Source organism: Planococcus citri, chromosome 2 (assembly GCF_950023065.1).
Source record: "Planococcus citri chromosome 2, ihPlaCitr1.1, whole genome shotgun sequence".
In the NCBI taxonomy this organism is placed as follows: Eukaryota; Metazoa; Arthropoda; class Insecta; order Hemiptera; family Pseudococcidae; genus Planococcus; species Planococcus citri.
The window spans coordinates 83,550,159-83,573,461 of record NC_088678.1 but is presented as its reverse complement, the minus strand read 5'-3'; the positions used below and the strand labels follow the sequence as shown (position 1 = coordinate 83,573,461).

Below are 23,303 nucleotides of genomic sequence, written 5' to 3'. Positions count from 1 at the left end.
GACTAATAGCATCATTTGGCATCACAGCTGCCGGCAGACTTTTTTCTTATCAGTATACCTATAGTATACCTATTTTTCTTATCACGCGAATGCGAATTGCAACAATTGCAACTTTGCAACTTGCAAGTATTGCAACTTGCAAATAGAAACAGTAAAGGGTCTATAATTGCACGTGCAAGTTCTTAATTTTTTTCCAACGACACCTCAGCCAATCATGAAGTAATTACCTGTATTATAGTGCAAGTGCAACTCAAATATGCGGTTTATATCGAGCTGTTGTGGGGAAGTTTCCAAGTACAGGTATCTAACAACCACCCATTTCAGCTCTTACGCGAGAAAATGGGACCGTTTCAATCGAAACTCCAACTTTAAAATCCCCTATAAACAACTATCTACAAAACCTCAGCAATCTCCTCAAAATCTGAGTCAAGATTTCTTCCAAGCACTCGCCAAAGCAGACGCGTTGTACTCCTCAAATTTCAACAGAAATCTACTGTACCCGGAAACTAACGACGAAATAATCAATCAATTGAAATCTTGTTACGATTTCGAAGAAGTAGTGCGTATCATCAACGCTAACGAATCTCTTAGTCATCAGCAATTGAGCCAAGTAGTTCTGGTCCTCAGAGATTTACAGAAATTTTACGCAGTTCATAATGTTCTCGTGGACGACGGGCTCAAGATAAGCCATTTGCGAGATTCTCCATCGTTTAGTAAATTACTCGCATTACTCGAATCGAATATCGAGAAGATGAATGTGGACGAGTCGAGTTGTTGTTTACTGTATTTAAGGAAATTAAACGTGAAATGCACCGAACCTGCGATGAAGAAATTGATTGACGCTTGCGAGAATTCATTTCTCAACCTGGATAAAGCTTCCTTATTACAAAACTTGACTCGCTTTTTTATCGCCATTAAGGAAGAAAACAATATCTGGTCGCTCTATACCATGAGTCAGTACCTACCTTTTCTATTGGAGTCGCTAGGTGAGTCGTTTTGTTTCAATGTTCTCAATAGGTACTCGATTGAAAATACGATAATGATTAATTTTGAGATCACTTATTTCAGATGTCTGCGAAAATCACGATGAATTTCGTCACATTACCGCATGTTTCCAAAAATGCGTGCCGTTATTGAATTCCGATATTTTAAATAAATATATCGCCAAGTTAGATTTAATTTTACAGCCGGAAAATGAAAATGACGATTTGATTTCAAAAACAAGAACAATTTTGAAAGCGATTATATTTTTGAATTTCAAACACTGGAATTGTTTATACATTAATGAAGTCAAACGACTGATGGCGGCCATGAAAGGTAATTTACATTACCTATGCCCGACAGAGATGAGCATTCTGCACAAAGTACGTTTATGATGAACTTTTTTGCTACGAAATTAATGCGATTTTAATTTTTAATATTGTACGCGTTTCAGGAAATTATCAATATGCAAGAACCGTTCGACCTGGCGCAAGAAATTGAAAAAACGACCAAAAATTGGATGAAGACGAACGAAAGTGCGGAAACAGCGGTTCCCATTTTCGTTTTTCAAGCTCTTTTTCCGGCTATGAAATTAATGGACAGCGCCGATGTGAAAAATTCGTTGATCAAATGTATGGAAAAAAACAGCTGCAGTCGCGATGTTTTCCTTCATTTTTCCGATTTCCACGAGCTGATATTTAACACGGATTTAAAATACGATAGAAAAATTACAACCAAGTATTGGGTTATGGTAATCAACAAATTGAAACACGCCAAACAGCAAAACGGCGAGCGGCTTCGTGAGAATGTATTGTGGACCATTCACAAGTTAGTATTGTTGACTCGGAATATTCTATTGGTTGTGTATTAGATGAGAATCGTCAATTGATTTCTATCGTCGTCCTTCGTTTTATAGATATATCCACCTAATTGGACAGCAAAAAAATCTCCGAAATGAATATATTGAAAAGTCACTAGTATCGTTTATAATTGATTTATTACACGACGACAAACAGATCCACTGCCCTGCGGATTATTCGAAATACTATTTAACTATTCTCGCTATAACCCATAAAAATCCGTTTCATTTTTTTACCGACGCAGTTTGGCAGAAGTTACGTGATAACTTTCCACGATTGACCGTCTATGATAGATTATTTCTATCTTTAGTGCTAAGAATAGCGCATGATAGATTTATGAAACATCAGCAAGGTTTAGATCAATTTCTACACTTTCACGTGAGTATGTCTTCAACTTTTGCTTGTATTTGGCTGTCGCCGTGAAAAATTTCATTCTTGACTTCTGAGCGAAAAGAATTTAAGTGAAATCTCCGCGATATTCGTAGGTTTACTTGAATACAGTTGCTAATGCGAAAACATTTGAAAATTTGAAATGTAATCCAGATTTGACTGTGGAGAGATTGAACACATTCCTCTTCTCTTTCATACTTACCAAAGGGATTAAGACTTCGGAAATTTTTGACGAACTGTGCAAAAGGTAGGTAAGGGGTGTTTGAACTTCTCTGAAGATCAGCAATATGTCGAATAATAGAGCGAATTTAATTTTTTTCCCTATAGGTTTCGACAGATTGAAATTGACCAAATTCATTCGAAAATTATTCGCGACTGTGTGTTTAATTTCACAGCCAGCGCATATCTGATACCAGAATTCACCCAAGTTATGGTGGATTATTGTATTAAAGAAAAAAATGCCATGTTTGGTGGCGCAGTCGCCTCCTTGTTGAATTACTGTTTCTTGTTCGGATTTGTTCCCAAAAATATCGATCAACTTCTCTCGATAGGGGCATCGGTGATTGATAGGTAAAGTTTTTTTTTGTTTTGTTTCTCAACAGAATACATAGGTACGAGTAGATTTTGGTTGGTATAAAAACATATTTCGATTTTGATATTTTTTCAGAGATAAAGACTCGATACCTCAAATGTTGTACCTTCGATCCGCTGTGGCTCTATCCTATTTTCGAGAACTACCGAGCTCGTGGAGCGACTACATTTTCAATATTACATTTTTAGAGCAGTTGGACAAATGCTTCTTAAAATTAAATTTTGTGAGTTCTGTTGTTTGCTTTCAGTTTGAATTTTATAGTATTTCGTCTTCTATATTTTTGAATTTATTTTCAGAGAAAAGCCAACGAATTGAGAAGAGAATTGATGGAATTGAATAGAATCGTCTGTATCGACTACCCTCACCGCGAAGTTCCCTGGTTTCACGGAAAATATTGTCAAGAAGTGGTCGCATTAGGTATAAAATTATTTCAGTTTGAACTTATTTTCTAATACATTATTCATTTGCCTATTTAAAAGAGTGATACATAATTTTTTTGATTCAGAACGTACAAAGCGAAATGATTTTTTGACGAGTGTATTAGATGTTGTGAAATCATTAGTGACAGCAAACACAGCTATTGATATCAATCACACCACACCTTATGGCCATAAAATTGGTAAATATTTATTTTTCGATAATTCATTTCAATTTACCTATCAGATTCACTTTTCCATTTCATATGTTGCAGATGTGGTATTGCATTTGAGCAAAGATGGAGAGTCAACGAATGTAAAAGACTGCGATCCTGCGAAAATGAGAAAGTAAGCGAGATCTGTTTCTTTATCGACCCTTGCAAGAACATCTATTTATTCGAAATTATGTTATCTAATTATTATAGGGTTGCCTTGCTTTTGAGATCGTATTTACCATCCGAATATTACAAAGGAAAAGGAAGATTGGAACTGTTTTCTCGTCAGCTTGAAATGTTGAATTTCGAAGTTGTGCTGTTGAGCAAACAAGAATGGAATTCATTGTACTTGTCAAATTTGGAAGAAAAAAAGAATTACTTGCGTAAATTAATTTGGCCAACGTAAATTGGTATTACTTTGTCATCAATATGTAATATTAAATGGTTTGTATGTTGTTTTTTTTTCAAATGGAATTTTACTAGTTCTTTTGCGTGATAAATGATGCTCATTGGTGTTATTGTTGAGCTCAGAATTTGCATTGCATGGTTGGACGATACCGTTCTATAAATCCGAGAAGACTGGAGGAATGATTGAATAAGTGAGTCTTGTGATTGGATGTACGAGTACATTGCATAAACGTCTTGATTTTCTGACAGATAGGTAATTTTAAACGCGCATTCTTCTGAGAAAGGAACGAAACCTACTTTTAAACTGAAAATTTTAGGCGAGGAACATAGCTCTATTCAAAAAAAGAAGAAGAAAGATTTGAAGTTACTCAACCAAACTGCTTGCAAGTTGCAGCTTTCCTTTGCTTTCGTTCTCAAGATCTGAAAACTGAGCCTTACTTTCAAGTTGGTAGTGAATTATTAAACATTGAAAGTGTTTCTCACATCGTTCAGACGCAGTTTTTATTTTTCAAGTCAAAATGTTCGTAGAAATTACGAATACGTAGTAAAATGAAAGCATTCATTCTCAACACTGTTAGTTTTTAGTTGATACTACGTACCAATACTAAAAATAATTGTAAAAAAATCAACTCAAAAAACGATTGAAAAATTCAATTTTCATTCATAAAAATCAAAATTTAAAATTCTTGATAAGGATCAGGAGAAGGTGGGAGAAGTGATAAGAGATGATAAACACAAACAATGGCCATTTTTTTTGTCGATTTTGCATTAATTAAAAAGTAAAATCAGAATCAAAGGATTCAGTTCTATTTCAATTTTGTAATTTCGCCAAAATCATTCAACGATGTAGTATTTTTTTTCTCAAAGTACCTAAATTCGGTGAGTTTGAAGTTCGAATCACCTACAAGCATTTTTTCCAATTTATCCTCTCCGGTATCCTTTCCTCAGCGTCAACACCTGAGCTCGCGTATCACAAAATTCAGATATTCTGTGATAACTCACCCTCCAGTCGCGAAAATTATAATATTCTGATGCTGCACCCCAACAATATAATTACGTTACGTAATGTGAAATGCTGATTTCATCTTCCCTTTTCATTTCGTAGTGATTAATTACGTAAAAATTAATCGATAAATAATTGAAACAATGGCGTAAAGTTTCACGCTTCTGTATCGAAGTATTTGAAAGGTGAGTTCTGCTTGTAATTCGTGAAGGTTCTTTTATTTTCCTTTTGGAACAATGTAGATGATAAAATAGTTCTTTGTGAATTTTTGCATCATGATGCGAAGTTATTACAAATTAAAGTGCAATGTTTTGTGTTAGGTAGTGCGAATCGGAAATACGAAATGAGTTGCTTGGAAATCGAACAAGGAAGTATCAGCGCTTCGGATTTGAATAGTCTGTTGAAATCTGCAGATACCGATATCTGCTCAAATTTTAACGAAGCTGATGAAAATTACGAATTCAGTAACGTAAGTATATGAACCTCTATGGAATGATAAATGCTTCCCATGGTTCGAAACAAACTATCATGCTTAAAATCTCGTATTAATTTTTGTTCTTCAGTGCTTTGACAGAGATTTTTTGAATATCAGTCCAGTCAATGTCGAGATTAGCGTCGAACCGGAGATGTATTTTCACGAAGGCGAAGAGAGTGATTTAGCTGCATATCAGAATACCGAAGAAAATGCCAATTGTCAGGTCGATGACTCGGTACGCTTTAATCTTATTTCAAATGCAAGTCGAGCATTCGAAAAACAAATCCTTCTCTTATACGTCGTCTTATTTCGCAGTTCAATCCGCAACCTTACGACACGCACAACAACAAATCGTACGAATGTGAAATCTGCGGCAAAACGTACACGAAAAAAGGAAGCTTTTACATGCACCGACGAACACACGCAGGTCGAAAATACAGCTGCCATTATTGCTACAGAACGTTCGCTCTGAAATCAAACTTATTATCACACTTTCGTATTCACACCGGTGAAAAACCCTTCAAATGCGAACACTGCGGCAAATCGTTCAATTGGAAAACCAACTACGCCACCCACGTGCGAATACACACCGGTGAAAAACCGTTCATTTGTCGATTTTGCAACAAAAGTTTCAGCCAACAAGGCAGTCTTTCTCTGCACATTAAAATGCATATCGGAGCTAAACTATACGAATGCACCTACTGCGAAAAGAACTTCTTCACTAATACCAGTTTAAAATCGCATATGCGTATTCACACCGGAGAAAAACCTTTCGAATGTTCACGATGCGGTAAATGTTTCACCCGTAAGCCTACGTTACAAATGCATCTAAGGAAGCATTTAGGTATCAAACCGTTCAAATGCGATTCGTGCGATAAAACTTTCGTTACTAAAGCTAATCTACAAACGCATGCTAAATTGCACGAAGGTAAGAAGATTTTCGAATGCGTTAGATGCTCTAAAAGTTACGTATCCGAATTAAGCTTACAAATTCACAACAAAATCCATACCGGAGAAAACCAGTTCCAATGCGAATACTGTCATAAATCGTTCAACAGAGAAGCTGTATTGAAAATACATAGACGTAGACATACCGGTGACGAACCTTATAAGTGCCATTATTGTAATAAGAGATTTAATCAAAAACGACAATATGAAAATCATACCAGCGTTAAACCTTGTAAAAATGCTTACAGCGTTGGCTTATTCAGTATTATACCCTAAAGGCTAAGCTGCTTCAGTGGTACTCTTTGAGTTAATTTTTATCAGCTATCGTTAATTTATCCGGAATTGGTTTATTTTTCTTTGCAGCTATATACCTTTTTTACCTTCCCAAATCCAGCGTTTGTCTATTTCAATAATATTAATTTGGGATTTTATAAATTCAAAGTCACGATTACCCCTACCTCCTCGCCCCCATATTGATTGACTTTTTAGTAGGAATGTAATTCGAATGAAAAAATTTGAATGAATAATTTTCACACGCTAAATTAAGGTTATTGAAGTATTAAAATTTACGGTGTAAGCATTAAGTATCCATTGGAGGGTGCGTGGAACTTGATTCTTTCGATATTTTTCGTAACAATGGCGATTAAATCGTCGTAGTCTTAATCAGATTTGTAAATGAGTACCTCGCTTAATATATCGATAGTCATTTTTATCGCAAATTTTGATCTCATTTTGTAAACTTTTTATTTTACGCTTTCGCTAAAACGTCCTCATGAAGTTCTGTACTGTTGAAAACAAATTTACTATACACGATTCGCTTTAGAGTTCGTGTTGATATTTTTATAACTCGAACCGAAGAGACGAACGTACCTATTATTTTTGTTGTCAGTACAGTTGCATTTTGGTAAAGTTACTCGTGCATTTCTCATTTTCAAAGTATCATTTCGTACATCGTAATAATTTATTTATTTATAATTATACTTACCTTTATTAATACATACGATTAATTTTATATTTGTTTGCAATACACGTTCATGATTATTCAGTTTGTATTAATAATAATTTTCAAAGACATAATTTTTTACTCTTTAAATGCAACTATTGTAGTCGTACTTTACCTAGTCAACGATGACGTGTATTGCGTATGTCTACTTACTCGATACTTGATAATTAGTTTTGTATTAGGCGGTGTATCGCATCATTCTGATGTAAATAGGTACCTACTTATCAATATTTTCTTCCATTCTACCTATGTATTTTTTTTGTACGCAGGTATTGGTAATATAAATTAGAGATAGTTTTAGAAACACCACATTACGAACAAGTTTTCTTGAATAAAATATGTTCCCCGATCTTATTCAACCATAGTAGCCCTAGTACGAAGTTTTCAGAAAACGAACATTTCGACGTATACTTTTTCTAGTTCTGTTATTCTCGTAGCCCTGCTGGGTTCAATTTGATTCGAACTGCACGTCATTTTCTCGTAATTCAGTCTTACGTCTGCAACAATTTGTAAGAAGCTGTCGTATATAAGATTGTATTTCAAATCGATTGTGAAAATTTTCTAGTCAAAATAAAAAATTAACACATTTGTACGAGTTTTTTCTCAATTCAACCAAGCTTACCGAGACCGGAGAAAAAACAAACGAGCATTTTTCACCATATATATTTTATTGTCTATCTTAATAAATAAAAAATATTTGATAAACGTTGAATAGTAAATATTAATAATGTAAAATAACAAGAAATACGATCTTTCAACTGGGTTAGCTATCTTGTTCACGATAACAACATATAAACACGCGAAAAAATAAACGGATGATAAACGACAAAAATGAAAAATAAATTATTGAATTCGTCGATAGACCGACAGCAGCAAAAAAAAAAGGAAAAAAAAGAACAAACAATAAAATAGAAAAGAACAGAAAAAACATCACCAACGCTTAGTTAATTTATCAATTATCACAGTTATAAAAGAATTATTAGGCATCTGACAGAGATTGCATGACAACCAACAACTGATAAAATCTCAGATTTTTCATTTTCTGTCAAGGTGCGACGCGAACCTATATAAATACATCTTAAACCTTTTGAAAAAGTTTTACGGCCTAGACATAGAAATAAAATAGTTTACATAATAAACTTATAATTTTGTACGCAAATTTAGGTATACATGTTTTTCGAACGAATCGTACAAAAAATTCGTATACCTTTGAAACGGATGATTGCGTAAAACACGTATATTGGTATACAGAATACACACATTGATTCGAATATTGCAACTTTTCCGGGGGAAAGTAAATAACAGGCGAAGCTTTTCGAAAGTTTATGTAAAAAAAAAAATTCACCGGTTTCCGGTTCGATGAAAGAAAAAGAAAATTTCAAACGACTGCAGATGATCCAACGAAACGATCTCACTTCTTCGACGAATTATAATTACTATAACGGGTGCAACTCGAACTGCAATCAAACAAGAACAGAAAAACGAATTCAAATAATGTAAAAAATTAACCCGGGATACCGAAGAAATGAATACCTCGATCGGAATTTAGGAATTCTGGAAGATGGCCGAGGGATATGCGAAACAGGACCCGGAGAAATACTCCTACGAGGCACCGCCGGTTTCGTTAGTTCGTCGCTTGATTTACGTTCTTTGGAAGGCGAATCATTTCTAGCAGCTCTCATCATCGATAATTTCGAAGTGAATGTTGTATTTTGAAGATTCGGCGAACTATCCAAAGAATTTCGTTCCCGAATTCGAGACGACAACTGAGAAGTGGTCTCTGCAGTCGCGAACGCACCGGAATTGGACACATTTTTCGTGTTTTGTTCGAATTTGTTCTGCGAATTTCGAGCAACAGAATATAATTAGTACTTATACTTTATTACGACGAAACGCAGTTAGCGGCGAATATACACACCAGCTGACGACTTCTTGGTGAAGCACTTCCACTAGCTAGAGCCAATTTACTTCTGAATGTATCGTTGTGAGCGCCAAGTGTAGTCTTCAGTAGCGAATGATCCGTTGTTCTTTCACTCAAAAATTTTCCTTTTTGAGCAACCATCGGTTTCATATTACTACCAAATATATGATTATCTGTCGAAGAAAATTAGTACAAATGAAGCGCGAGTCGGACTATTAAACATTACAATCAAGTTCGTAAAAAATACCAGCTGTGTGAGGTCTTCGACCAATGAAAGATGATTTTTGTACGTTACGAGACGAAACTTTGATTTTACTGTCAATGCAGCCTTCGTTCGAACTGGATATAGGACTAAATGCTGAAATAGATTCGTTACTGCTCGAAACTGTAAAATAGAAAAAAGTGAATGTTACGACATACATTCGAATGTAAACTTCAACTCGAAACATGTACATAAAATTGAACATACTTTCGGAGCTTTTGGATGACGCAGCGCCATAATTAGATTGAAATTGTTGTTTTAAATCTGTTTGGTAAAATAAACGAAAAATAATGAAGAACGATCTAAACAACGACGATTTCGACGAAATACGAAAAAAAAATAGTTCCAACTCACTTCGCTCTTGTAATTCGGCATTTTTTTGTACATCGCGTATGGAGTAAGTAGGTTTAGTGCCGAAAGAAGATACGCTACTCTCGGACGCTGAACTAGTTTGATCATCTTCTTGTACACTGTACGTAGAATTGAGATAATTTTCTAATTTCGAAAACGTATTTTCATTCTCATTAGGAGGAGCTTCATCGATAATCGGAGATGTATCTTTGATATAGGAAATATTCATCGGATTTTGATCACCATCACTCGGCATTTCAGGGCTATCTTCTTTAAGGAATTCGGCCGAAGTTCGCCATTTGGAAAAATTCTTAGTTTCTTCGATGCCTTTATTGTACTTCAAATATCTACTCAACAGCATAGGCGTCGATTGACAAATTGGCACACTTTTCTTTACAGCCGAACGATGATCGTTTTCATCGTTTTCCGGAGTCGTTCTAGCGGACTTGTTAGACGATTTCTTCTCGTATTCTTTGGCATTACTAAATTCGGCAGCTTTAACGGGAGCTGAATTCGATTTTAGGTTATCGATCAGCTCATTTGGCACGGATTCGTCTTCGTTGACTTTTTGATTGCGAGGTTCCCAATTTGCAGCGGGTTTAATGAACGTTTCGTTGGTATCGGCGTCGGTGATGGTGAACAACTTGTTCTCGACTGAATGCAAAACATAACTTTTATCCGCGGGTTCGTTATTCGAACGCATCTTTCTGGAAATTAAAACAGTATCGTTGGATGATGGCCTAAAAGTATTATCAGGTTTTTGGAATGCGTTCGACTCAGTCTTTGGTTTCATCGATAGCGAATCGAGTTCACTTTTTGCTTCGACGTTGATATGATTAGCGTGGAATTGATTACATAAGGCAGTTTTAATTAAAGGTTTTGATTTTCTATCTTCGAAGGGCGTTCTGATAAGGAAATGATTCACAGCACCCAGGCTAACATCCTAAACACAAGAATTGAACAAAAATGATTGTAGCTCGGTTTCGAAACATACGCATTCGAAAAAATCGTTTCAATAATACGTACGGGTAAGTGAACGAGAGAATCACTCATGTTGTTTACATCTATCAGAGGAGATAATGGCGATATCGACGAATTCATCATGTTGGTGAAATTGGAAGGCATCGCAAACATGTTACCGGAATCTTTCTCATCATCGGGAGTAGTTTCGATGTCGATATTACTGTGGGATTTCTCGTCGCTCGAATACAGCCTGTAAAAACAATGAAATTGTAGCTAACACGAACGTAAAGTCGGATGAGATGCATCATCGTGTACGAGCTCCACCTACCATGTATCTTCATCGCTGCCCAAACTCATAGAATCTAGATCCAATATTTCATCGTCTTCGATGGAGTATTTGCGATCGGATTTTACGTATATCCATTTCTCGACGTTTTCTGGAAAGCGTTGAACTAGGTCACAATCGTCCATAATGAATGGAAATACAGCAGCACAACCGAACAATGCGAAGAAAAACTACCACGGTTTTAAAAAGTTGTTCTCGAACAACGCGTAAGCTATCACATCAATTACATTACTATGGCGTAAATCAATCAACATTTCTCAAAATTTGCTTCAACTTGAGAAAAATGTGCACCTTTATTACAGTAGATTAGAGTAACGTGAAGTAAATAAACATCTGAGCGAAAAAAGAAACATTTTGTAAAAACAATTCAGACGAATTATTACTCAGAGAATCAGAGAAACAGAGATCTTCTTGTTGAGAATTGAGAGAACAGAGAAGATAAAATTAAAACGAAATTTTCACTCGATTGTTATATTATAGCACTTTGAAAGAGTTAAAACAACTCTTTTGAAATTTTTAAAATTAAAATTTTCAAAAATCTTCGCCTTGGACTACGAATAAATTTTACGAAAGATTCACGAAATCAAAGTTTCGAACTTTGATTCGATTCGTTCGAAGAACGACTGGTTTTCGTTTCGTGTCGCGTGACCTGCCCGTACCTGATTGATCCGTGACTTCACCACCCCATATCACGTAACGTTTCAAAACCAACCAATCAGAAAACGTGACTGGGAAATATTTACGTGCCTAGCGTGAGGGTTGCGCTGGAATGTTTTCGTGCCTAACCTTTCTGTTTTCCATAATCCAAAGTTCGAATCAAAGTTTGCAGAAGTTTGCAAACATTTCGGACTTTTCTCAATTTTCCGAACTTTCTGACGATATTAATTTTTCATTTAAGTGGTTTCACCCAATTTTTATCTCTTTTCTTATTTACTTACGCGATGCATTTTTGTAAAGTTGTCTAGAACGTAAACGCGATTGTAAATTTTGTATTTATCGAATTGATAACAAAATGTAAATCCAGCTTCAAAATAAGAAGTGATAAATAAACGAATTGAAATGTGAAAAACTCCTTCGCTCGGTGCAGTGTTTCAATTGCATAGGTAAATTTCGTTTAAATTTTATTAGTGTTCTCTTCATCGGGTGTTCGCGACCGTCGAATGAGTGTTTTCAACAGAATCAATCCGGATTTCACAGTGAGATCGACGCGGCTCTAAAATGTAGCGAAAATTTCATGTAAGCATCGGTTCGAATATAGAATCGTACGTATCATCGCGATACGATGTGTTGTCCAATATATTCCGCATACACATAATTGATATTTTTATAGCCCTTAGCCCGTAAAAGTTAGCGATCAATATAACGATGTGGTTTTTGTGTTTGATAGCCGACGGCGAAATATTTCGGTTCCAGTTCATTATCATCAACCTTATCACCCGACGACGGATGTAAATTGCGGCGATTCGAGTTGCATTCTTTATACGCTGTACGCTGTAGGAAATTTCTCAAATAATGGAAACTACTACAGAAAACGTCGAAGCGGCCGATGCTACTCCGCTGTCGCTTATCAAAAAACCCGAAGAGGTTGTAACCATGGTTGCGAAAGATAATCTCAAATTCGGCGTTCTCATCGGACTTTTGAAAGTTGGCGAAGTATCGAATTGCGAAGTCGTCAATACTGTGCTGCATTTAGTGAGTGTCCAAAATTTTACCATATAAATATTACCAACAACCACGTAGGATAAGAATTTTATTCGTATCAGTTTGATTAGTTATTACGATTATCTAACACCTATGGAAAAAATTATGATTTCTGTCAACGAGTCACACTAGGTTAGTGTTATTTGTCCGATATAATATTCCTGTTGTCGGTACCGATTCGATGACCCACCGAAAAAGACGCGATAAAATGACATCATTGGTGTGTCAAAGGTGAAACGTGGCGTGTCAAACTGTCGACTAATCGCGAATACAGATAATACTCGTTCATAATTTCACACCAATACACAACACTGTATATCGTTACTTGACATTCACTAGCGATAGCTAGGAATATTGTGTAAACCGTAAAGGTAATTTGCGGTAGTGTTGTCGCCCTAAATAGTAAACCAACACGTCGGTCCGGCACGATTACCTACGTTTAACTATCAACTAATTTTTCTATTAGTTAATTGGTCGGTAAAATTGAATTATTCTAAAACGCTGCTGCGGCGATAGATGGTTTTCATTTACTAATTATTTACATTCGCTATACGAGCAGTACGTGTATTCTGCGTCAGCGTATCCTCGTTTACTAGTCATCGCCTCCTGTCATTACTTCCATGAATTCTGAAATCGAAATCGAAATAAATGTACTGTTGGATGTAAATTTAGTCTTACTGTTTAACTGCATATTTTTGCATTACCGTTGAAATCCACCGTTCCCGAACCATCTGAATCGATCTCTTGAATCATTAAATCTAAATCTTCGGTTGTTATTTTATCGTCGAGTTCTTTTAAAATCTCTCGTAATACATCTGTGGTTATGTAACCGTTACCTAATTTTGAAGAAAAAAAATCAATTAAAATGTCAGAAAGCAAAATTCACCGATATAAACAAAATAATTGATGTTCTAAATGATGATTTCAGCAGTCTCGTATTTTGGTGTATTTTCTGATGCACAAAAGGACTGAAAAAGTATTTGGATTTTAACCGTAAAGAAGCATTTTTGTGAACAATGATCAAAAATGTACATAACTGTCAAGTCGAGCTTTTCGATATTGAATTTAATTTTTTGAAATATTTGGGCCTCATTAGCTGGATGGGTCACGCGAAGAGGAGGCCAGGGATTCCCAAAACGGCGCGATTTAGTTTTTTAATTAAAAATTAAAAATCTTGGAAACTTTTCGTAATGCCTAACTCTGGAGTTTGATTGAGTGATTGCTCAGGATGTAACTTGTAGAAAATCTGTTTTGCGGTGTTTCAAAGGCAATTGAGAATAGTTTCAAAAATATTTGCCAAAAATTTCAAAAAAGTCAAAGCTGATCTTATTTTTGAAAACTCACAAGGGAACCTCACAGTATGCAACAACTGATTTGACTCGATTTTTTTCAAAAGCAAGAGGACATCCTACGGTAGTCCAGACCTCAAAATTGATAGCCATTCAATCACAAAACTACGATGTCCATAGGGGTCCAATGGTTTCGAAATTTCGATTTTTCAATCAATTACGTCAAAATTAAAAAATTTCATGGGACCCTTTGGATATTTTTTGAGCCTCAAATATTCGAAAAATTGTCCAAAAATAATCGAAAAATGAGATTCGGCTGCTACAACTTAGAAGATGATTTTTTCCGGTCAAAAAAGAAGTTTCCGTAGGTTTGAGGGCGATTTCGAGTATGAGCATCCAAAAAGGGTATTATTGGACCTCAAATTATCAAAAAATTGCCCAAAAATGGTTGGAAAATATGATCAAGCCGTAATAACTTTGGGAATCGTATTTTCTAATCACAAGTCGAGGTTTAGACGATTCCAAAAACTGTAGTCGCCCGATCGCATTTTTCGACCATTTTGGAGCGATTTTTTGAAAATTTTGGGCCCAAAAAGTACCCTTTCGGATGCGCAGACTCGAAATTTTGGAGCCCAAAAATACTTTATGAGCCCTCTGACTTTTTGGCGTTTGATATGTACTGGAAATCACTTACTTACCTATTGTTTTAAGCACATTTTTATTTCTTAATTTTCATTGACAGAATTGGCAGAAAATCGAAATTTTGAGACTTTTGGACCTCTATGGGACCTGTAGTTTTGCAATAAATTTTGTGGTGGGTTGCGCTAAGAGGGTATTATTACTTTTGAAAAAATTAAAAAACTGATCAAATCGATTATTGCACTTCCGTAAAATTCCCTGTCGGGTTTTAGTAGATTGTCAAGTTTTGCAGCTATAACTTGAAAATTTGAAAAAAAAGAGTCCCAAAATTCGAGTCAAAATTGAAAAAAATGTAAAATATCGTGTGGCATATCGTTTCACACGTTTTCGAAAACGCGGAATACGAATATCAACTTACTTTTTCGATTCGACCTTTCCATCTCCCCTCCCTCGCCCCGAATCCCAAATTTCTTGAAATTTGAGAAAATCGTCTGACATATTAGTCGGGGAGCCCACTTAAGGATAAATTGCACCCCCCTCCCCGTCCGCGTCAATCCTCCGGGACAACTTTTTTCTTAAAGGGGGAGTCCTAAGGAACATTTCTAGCCCTTGTACTCAAAAAAAAAAGTGGCCCTACTTACGAAATGGCGGCCATTTTGATTGACAGGTCAGCCGAAATCGCAGATTTTGCGTTCCAACATAGAACTTGCACAAAAATTTTCAAACTGGACAAATTTTATCACCTGTCAAAATTTCAAGAGCTAAAGTGCGTTTTTCGATTTTTGGTGAATTTTTGAAAATCAAATTCAGGCCAAAAATGAGGGGAAAATTAAAATTTTACCAAATTGACCAAGAAAGCTGAAATTTGGGATACACCCTATTTTCAACATGCCAAATCGATTGGAAACTACTTCAAACCGTTTTGAGCAGTTCTGGAGCCTCCAGCAGATTTTTGAAACTCGAAATTCCTACAAAAATTCACCAAAATGGAGTTGGAAAGCTGAAATTTATTCTGCAAACTAATTTCAATACGCTACGAAGTCAGCTGCAGGGGGAATTCAAGTCATTTTGGAGCCTCCGGTGACTTTTTGAAAATTCCAGGAGTCTCCATCAGATTTTTGAAACCTTAAATTTTCACAAAATTTCATCAAATGGAGATGGAAAGCGGAAATTTACTATACACTCCAATTTTAACACCCTCTGAAGACAACTGCAGGTGGGCTCAAATCATTTTGGAGCCTCCAGCGACTTTTTGAAAATTACTGGAGCCTCCAGTAGATTTTTTAAACTTGAAATTCCCGCAACTTTTTACCAAATGGAGTTGGCAAGCTGAAATTTACTTCGCAAACTAATTTCAATATGATATGAAGTCGACTACATGGTGGTTTCAAATGGTTTTAAATGGTTTTGAAGCTTCCAGCTACTTCTTAGAAATTTCAATTTTCCGAAAAACACTATACGACCTCTCAAAAAAATGCTGGAGGCTCCAAAACGACTTACGACTTCGTAGCGTATTAAAATTGGCTTGCAGAATTAATTTTGACTTTCCATCTCCGTTTGATGAAATTTGTAGGAAATTTAAAGTTTCAAAAATCTACTGGAGGCTTCAGGAATTTTCAAAAAGTCGCCAGAGACTTCAAAACGACTTGAAATCCCCCTGCAGTTGACTTCGTAGTGTATTGAAATTAGTTTGCAGAATAAATTTCAACTTTCCTACTCCTTGAAAAAATCTCCCCCCCCCCCCGGATTTGGAAAACTGGGAAAGGTGAGGGAAAACATTTTCTGCCGAAATCTGGGCACATCGCGGGGTAAAATATTCTAAACGAGCCATCTCTCGTGTTGTAGTTTTTATTTTCCCGACGTTTAGAGAAAAACTGCGACTTGAGGAAGTCGGCGAAGTGCTCACTGCTGAAACCTTCCCACTCCCTGCACCTATTTTCCAACGACTGCCTCGTGGGAAAAAAGTTGAATAACAAGTCGTGAGCTTTTTGTACTCCACGACTCTAGGCCACGACGACGCCCTGTCTGGTTATCTAGTTCAAAACTTGGAAGTTATTGGTTATTGCCTCTGGCATCTCAAACGATTTCTTGGACACCCTCGCTGTGCAGATTTAGTGGTTTTTTTCCGCAACGAAATTCGAATATTCGAGTTACCTTCTTTATCGTACAGTCTGAATGCTTCCTTCAATTCTTCTTGCATTGCGGCCGCATCTTCCACTTCGTCTTCGACTAAGAAGCCTGCCGCTAACGTAACAAATTCTTCAAATTCCAACTCACCGGATCCTGCGGGGCGAGAAAAAGGTGCCTGTCTATCGTTAATTTACTTTGAAATAATTTTTTCCCCAAAGTTTACCGCGAAAATGTGTAGTGTAAGCTGAAATACGTTAGTAAGCGAGATATCGATTTTCTAGCGAAAAAATGTTTCCACTAATTAGCGATTCTTTTTTTTTATTACGTTTAGTAAGCACTTTTTTTCTACTTTTCGTATAGTTGTTATATCGCTTATTCGACTTATATAAAGTTTTTTCTCTTCTTTGCCAATATAAAATGTTCGATTCTCACCGTCCGCGTCAACTTCGGCTACAATTTCTTGTAATCTTTGTTCGGAGACTTCGTGACCGAGCATTTGCAATATCGTACCCACCATGTGCTGTTCGATGTAGCCTTTATCTTGAGCGAATGCATCAAAAGCCCGTTTTAAAACTGAAATAAAGCCAGGATATCGAGTATTTGAAAATATTCGCTCTTATACGAATTTTCTCGACTAGTACATAAATGAAAACATTCTCACTTGAAACTTGTTCTTTATCCAAATCTTGCTGTTAAAGTTTGAAAAAAGAAAAAATATTATATCGATGAAATACATAGAAGGTATATATGTAGGTAATACGATAACGAATGGAATTTATTCCGCTTATTCGCGAGATGAAAATAGGCTCGTTAGTTGGCAGCATCGTACAAGACGATTAGGATGTATAGAAGCGATATTTTCACCCCTTATTTTCGGTCGACGACGTAATAATTACGCTTTGATAGTAATTCATATAGCGAAGATCGGATCGGATATAGCCGATGATCAGTGCAAAAGAAAGCTAAAAGGGCGAAAAAAAAAAGAAAAAGGAGGCTAAATTGAACGAGTTTCGAACAGCATGAGGAGAAGGATGAGGAACACCTACTCACCAAAGCTACCATCTTGGCGGGTAAACGTAATCACGCACAATTTAGTCGAAAATTCCAAACTACGACGGTGGTAAGAATGAAAATTTTATCAAAAAAAAAAAAAAAAAAAAAAGGAAAAATACAACTCGTTTGGAAAAAAGAGCGAACGCGACGACGAATTTCGAATGCTTAATGCTTAACTATATAAGACGACGGTGTGGTACGCTTTAGTAAACGTATTAAGGAGGTGTGCGGAGGCGGCGAAGAGGGCAAGGGCGCGGGCGACGGCGGCGACGGTAGTGGTAATTTCAAAATAGAAGGAAAAAATCAAACTTTTTCAATTTAGCTCGAAATAAAGCTGGTTGCAGTATTGTGAATAAAAGTCAGCAGGTCGTAGTGTTTACGTTTTAGCTCGTTTTCTCTATTTTATTCGTTGTATTTACCTATTTGCGCGTGCAACTGCCTGCTGTCTGCTCCGCTGCCGCGGCTGCTGTCGCTGTCGCTGTCTCAATCGAATTCCTCCTAGCCTCTTAATCTATTTGCGATGTGGGTCTTTGCTTTGTTTTCGTCTAAATACACGCTTACAACAAATTACACGATTGCAAATTATTTTAAGTACATCGTTCGTAGCTCGTTTCTAATATCACATTTTGTACTCGCGTATAAGGAGGCGATCGCAGCTGTTTTCTCAGAACTGACCTTAGACGACGTATTTGATGATTTGATTTCGTTCTCACTATACTTACAGTACCTACCTATAGTCAGTTCTAAATTAATCTCTCGTCAGCTTCCCTATGTTGTGCAATTTAGTTCGTATTTTTGTGTAAAAAAAATGGGAATTAATCGAAATTGGGTTCCTGTTTCTTGAAATCTGATTTCCGCCCACTTTTCGAGGTGATCTGCTCGAGAAGCTCTTTTGCCAAAATTCCTTCTGAACTCTTCATGCGCGCGATTTCTCACCATGATTCTAAATTTTGGAAAACAAAACCAAGTTATAATTATTTAGGTTATTGGCAATTACATGTTATTTTTGCTGGTGATCGAAACAGCTAATTGAAAAAATGTCATTCGATATATCCACTCCGCGATTTGGTACATAAATCACGAAAAATATTACTCTAGAATCACAGATCGTGGGTCACTGTTCAAAAAAGTAGAATTATAGGGTTAGGTAGGAGATAGGGCGAAAAAAATCACGATTTTTTTCAAAAATACCTTCTTCTTAAGAACCCATAGCTCCCCTTCCGGGGTACGGCTGGATCTAAAACTTTTCTAGGTGACTTGATTCATCTTATAAAATGAAGTTTTCCATCATCGTACTTGGTTGAAATCTTGCGGAATTTTTTTTCGCGATTCACACTGCTGCAGTGCTGCACACCCTAAATGAGACTGATTTCGCGATCAGCAATTCTGGTTGTCATTTCTGTTTTATAAGGTACTGTGTTTTCAGTTTAGATACTCGAAAAATGAATATGGTAGGTCTGGGTACTAGGTACTCGTGTTTTAAGCATATCTTCTCGCGACGAAATAAATCGCCACGATCCTTCTTAAATAATCTTACGTTTTGTAATTGAAAAACGTCACAACGAGGCTTGAAAAATTCGTGGACGCGACGCGACGTCGAAATAAATCTTGTAATTTAATTTCGTGTCGTTGCTGCTCGTGCTGGTACTTGTCGCTTTGACGAAGGGCCCAGGCAGGGGCCCGCGTCCGTCGTCTTCCATCCTTTTAATCGGCTCGCACGCACCTCTCGAGTAAACAAACGACGAAAGCGTGCAAATATTCGCCTCGATGGACGTGGAATCCTTATTAGGTATACCTTATTTTATATTTATAGAGAATTTTTTTTTTCGTTTTTATTTTCGCTTTCACCCCTTAAAGTTGTTATCTCGGGTGAGAAAATTACGCCAAAAAATTTCAGCCCCTCGATAAAAAATAAATGGTGTCGATGAGCTCCCAATTTTACAAAATACAAAAAAGTTGAAATATTTGAGAAAAATTTTCAAAGTTGTGAACTTTTCAGTTCTCAACACCTCAGTCAGTCAAGTCCATACGCAAGTAAAATCTACTTATACTCGTATACCAACTTCTAACTAAGTACTTGTGGATTAGAGGGGAGACTCTTATATGTATTTACTGGTCAAAAAAATATTTGGTAACGCCCTAAAATTGTCTAGTTTCATGAGAAAAATCTCTCCTACTATGTTAGTAACAATAAGTCGAGCCAGAGAACCCGTCCCCCTCCTCAGTGAAACCAAAAACTTTTTTTTTGGAAGAAGTCATTTAAAAGTTTGAAAGATTATTTTTTGTTTTTAAAAACCTACTAATTTGTTATTTTTTTGATTTTTGATTTTTCTCAACTGGAGGTCTCTACATGTAGGTGGCCGAGATTGTTGGAGGGGGAGGGGTTCCTCAAAAAAAGAATTATCTAGAAGCAGAGCGTGTTTGGTGGTGAGTACCCAGAGGCACGCAGTACTCCTATGAAAAAATAATGATCATCATCATTGAACTTTGACCCAGTGAGCTGTTCTGCCCGTTTGGGAAAATGTAAAAGAATTGCTCGCCAATGTATCATCAAGTCTTTTCTTTGGTCTTCCTTTACTCCTCCTGCCAGTTGGGAGTGTATTCTTTGACTTTTCGAGGGGACCGTTCATCAGGCATTCTGTCAACGTGTTTTCGCCATTTTTTTTTTGTAATCTTTCACTCGTCTAATGATTGGCTCTGCTCCTAGCTCCTTCAGGATGTCTTCGTTCCTTTTCCTATCTCGTCTAGTATATCCTGCTGTGGCACGCATGAATCTCATTTCCGCTGCGGTTACTCTGCTTTTTATATCCTTTCTCATTGTCCATGTTTCACATCCATACAGCAGCATTGGTCTTGCCAGCGTGTTGTAGGTTCTTATTCGAGTTTTGGCTCTGACTTTTCTTGGAGATATGGCTCGGTTTATAGCTCAGCTTACTCTCAGAAATTTATTGATCTTAAGTTGTGCATAAACTTCTCCTTCATATGACAGCTCACATCCGAGATATTTGAAGCTTTTAACTTGTTCCATTGGCAGTCCATTTACTTTTACTTTTACTGCATATTGGCTCTTTCCCCTCGAAGGCCATCACCTTTGTTTTTGACTACGAGATTTTCCTTCCGTGCTTATCAGCTACTTTCTGAAGGTTGTACATTGCTCTCTGCAAGTCAACTTCGTTGTCAGCAAAGACCACCTGATCATCAGCAAACAGCAGGGTATTGACATGGGTGTTGTTGATGTCTAGCCCTTTTGGTTTGGTTTTCAGCCATTCTTTAATCATGTCATCAAAGTAGATGTTGAACAGACTACATGATGGGGCGGTAAAATTTGACAAAACAAAGAAGCTTTTGAAGAAATTTTGTAAAAAAGCAGGACTTTTATTTGGCAAACTTTGAAACAAAATAGGAATTTTTAGGCAAGCAAGGCAAAAACCAATGCTTTTTGGACATTTTGGCAAAAATTACAATCATTTGACTATTTTATCAAAAAATTACTTTCTGAGAATTTTGATGAAAAAACATCACAAGTTTTCGTTAACTCGCCAAACATTGACTCTCTCCAAAAAGTCTGAGAAAAAACTGAAATTTTTGAACAATTTTGGCAAAATTAGTGGTTTTTTGAGAAATCTTGGCAAGAAACAGGGCTGTTTGACAATTTTGGCACAAATGGGCCCCTTTGACAATTTCACTAAATGTAGTCTTTTTTTGACAGTTTTGACAAGAGTGGACACTTTTCGTACTTTGCCAAAAATTTACACTTTTTAGCACTTTTGGACTTATGCAAATTTGACAGAAAAAGTCAGAACCTTATGAGCAAAAATGTCAAAAAAAAAACAAGACTTTTGGAACAAAAAGAGGACTTTTTAAACAGACAAGGCAAAAATCAATTTTTTCTGGGGGGAGAGGGATGAAGAGAGGAGGTGCAAACAATTATGTACTTACAACTTTCGAGGGCCTCTTGGGCCAACTTGGAGTAAGTACAATCTATGCTACAACTGCCAGTCCCAGGAGTAGAAAAGACAAACCTTAAGAGAGATTTGGAGTGTCCACAATGCAGAGGCTGGTAACTCATCTTTGGCACACTGGAAGCTGAGGATGAGGCTAAGACCAAACCTAACACCTTGGTGTATGCCCAACGTCAAAGCTGCAACCTGAATGGGCTACATCAGGAAGCTGTCTCAGGAAGTAGGGGAGAGGAGAAGACAATCAGAAAATAGAGCATTGGGAAATGTTACAAATAGTATTCGCTGCGCCGTATGTCCATGTCAAATAAACATCAACAAACCACTTCGTCCTGCGCTGATTGGGTGGCGACAGTGGCCCGCCGGCCCCGCTTGGAGCGCTACTGTCGCCACCTAATCAGCGCAGGAGCAGGACGCAGGACGAAGTGGTTTGTTGATGTTTATTTGACATGGCCATACGGCGCAGCGAATACTATTTGTAACATTTTTACACAGCTCTATACCCCTGAAGCAGCAACAGGCAGAGCAGCAAAGCTTGCGAACCCCGATACACAAGAGTCATAAATACTGCTAGTGCTAGGCACAAATCCTGTACAAAAGCGAGAATTCGGCGCTATAACCGAACTTTGGGAAAGTCGGCTTGACGGCGCAGAGGGCAGCCCCCTCATCAAGCTATACTTCCTTGGGCTAGAAACCTGTAGAAGCGAAAAAAAACAATTTCTTGAGACAACAAAAATAAGAAGAAACCAGCTGGAAAATCAGGGAACCCTGTTGGGCAGCAGGCAAAGAAGCCCACGCTATGGATGATACATCAGCGAGCAATTCTTCTACAGTTTCCCAGATGGGCTGAACAGCCACCGGATCAAAGTTCAATGATGATGACAACTTTCGAGAATTAGCGTGCCCCCAAAAAAGAAGTGAAAAAAAAAACTGTTTAGAAGTATTCTGCTCAGAGATGGGAAATTATCAAATAATTTGTATCTGCAAACATCAATTTTACACTTTTTTTTGATATTTTTCAGCTTTGGGAGCTTCATACAAGGGACCAAAATAATCTGGAGGACCGAGGGAGGTTTTTTTTGAAAATATGCTTATTTAGAAAGATTCTGGCCATTAAAAAATTTTCAAACAATTTTTACAGACATCAATTTTTCATTTTTTTAAAATTTTTTCCAAATTTGGAGGCTCCATTCGAGAGAGCAAATATCATTGAGGGGGGGAGCAACGAAAGTTTCTTCTTGAGAAGGGGGTTATCTAGAACAATTCTAATGCGGAAATGAGATATTTTCAAAAAATGTTCTCTAATTTTGATTTATTTTCATTTTTGTCATTTTTTCAACTTCGAGGGGCTTCTTTTCAAGGGGGGGGGCATATTTTTGAGAAGTGGGAATTGGAAAA

The 23,303-nt window shown here is 36.8% G+C and overlaps 5 protein-coding genes across 16 annotated transcripts in view; 3 read left to right on the top strand and 2 right to left on the bottom strand.

Annotated features, from left to right (window-relative positions):
- The first annotated feature begins 66 nt into the window (after window positions 1–66).
- On the top strand, window positions 67–3,923 carry LOC135838091 (uncharacterized). The gene is made up of 11 exons (XM_065353656.1): window positions 67–986; window positions 1,069–1,364; window positions 1,436–1,809; window positions 1,898–2,219; window positions 2,327–2,478; window positions 2,559–2,801; window positions 2,899–3,046; window positions 3,120–3,240; window positions 3,329–3,442; window positions 3,515–3,587; window positions 3,665–3,923. The coding sequence occupies exons 1-11, from the start codon at window positions 257–259 to the stop codon at window positions 3,858–3,860; spliced, it is 2,769 nt and encodes a 922-aa protein (XP_065209728.1). The 5' UTR covers window positions 67–256; the 3' UTR covers window positions 3,861–3,923.
- A 661-nt stretch (window positions 3,924–4,584) lies between these two features.
- LOC135838095 (gastrula zinc finger protein XlCGF52.1-like) lies at window positions 4,585–7,879 on the top strand. Of its 2 annotated transcripts, none has more exons than XM_065353662.1 (4): window positions 4,585–5,050; window positions 5,190–5,334; window positions 5,429–5,575; window positions 5,656–7,879. In XM_065353662.1, the coding sequence occupies exons 2-4, from the start codon at window positions 5,209–5,211 to the stop codon at window positions 6,562–6,564; spliced, it is 1,182 nt and encodes a 393-aa protein (XP_065209734.1). In that variant the 5' UTR covers window positions 4,585–5,050; window positions 5,190–5,208; the 3' UTR covers window positions 6,565–7,879. The 2 variants fall into 2 exon arrangements, with proteins under 2 accessions (XP_065209734.1, XP_065209733.1); XM_065353661.1 differs by having other exon boundaries at window positions 5,186–5,334.
- Window positions 7,880–8,495: 616 nt separating this feature from the next.
- LOC135838093 (uncharacterized) lies at window positions 8,496–11,696 on the bottom strand. Its single transcript, XM_065353658.1, has 8 exons — window positions 11,117–11,696; window positions 10,852–11,038; window positions 9,829–10,768; window positions 9,682–9,738; window positions 9,460–9,597; window positions 9,210–9,385; window positions 8,825–9,129; window positions 8,496–8,748 (listed from the first exon to the last, which is right to left on the bottom strand). Exons 1-8 carry the CDS (start codon window positions 11,257–11,259, stop codon window positions 8,703–8,705), a joined length of 1,992 nt encoding a protein of 663 aa, XP_065209730.1. The 5' UTR covers window positions 11,260–11,696; the 3' UTR covers window positions 8,496–8,702.
- A 306-nt stretch (window positions 11,697–12,002) lies between these two features.
- rg (rugose) overlaps window positions 12,003–23,303 on the top strand; it is a 179,152-nt gene continuing 167,851 nt past the window's right edge. For 9 of the 11 annotated variants that reach the window (XM_065353652.1, XM_065353655.1, XM_065353649.1 and 6 more), the window contains exons 1-2: window positions 12,003–12,370; window positions 12,522–12,826. In XM_065353652.1, coding sequence (XP_065209724.1) covers window positions 12,647–12,826 — 180 coding nt within the window. In that variant the 5' untranslated portion in view covers window positions 12,003–12,370; window positions 12,522–12,646. Of the gene's footprint in view, window positions 12,397–12,521; window positions 12,827–23,303 lie in introns of all 11 variants that reach the window. The other 2 variants (XM_065353646.1, XM_065353645.1) reach the window with 2 other exon arrangements.
- LOC135838097 (troponin C, isoallergen Bla g 6.0101-like) lies at window positions 12,872–18,150 on the bottom strand. The gene is made up of 6 exons (XM_065353664.1): window positions 17,944–18,150; window positions 17,555–17,582; window positions 17,326–17,466; window positions 16,918–17,046; window positions 13,540–13,671; window positions 12,872–13,462 (listed from the first exon to the last, which is right to left on the bottom strand). Exons 1-6 carry the CDS (start codon window positions 17,953–17,955, stop codon window positions 13,428–13,430), a joined length of 477 nt encoding a protein of 158 aa, XP_065209736.1. The 5' UTR covers window positions 17,956–18,150; the 3' UTR covers window positions 12,872–13,427.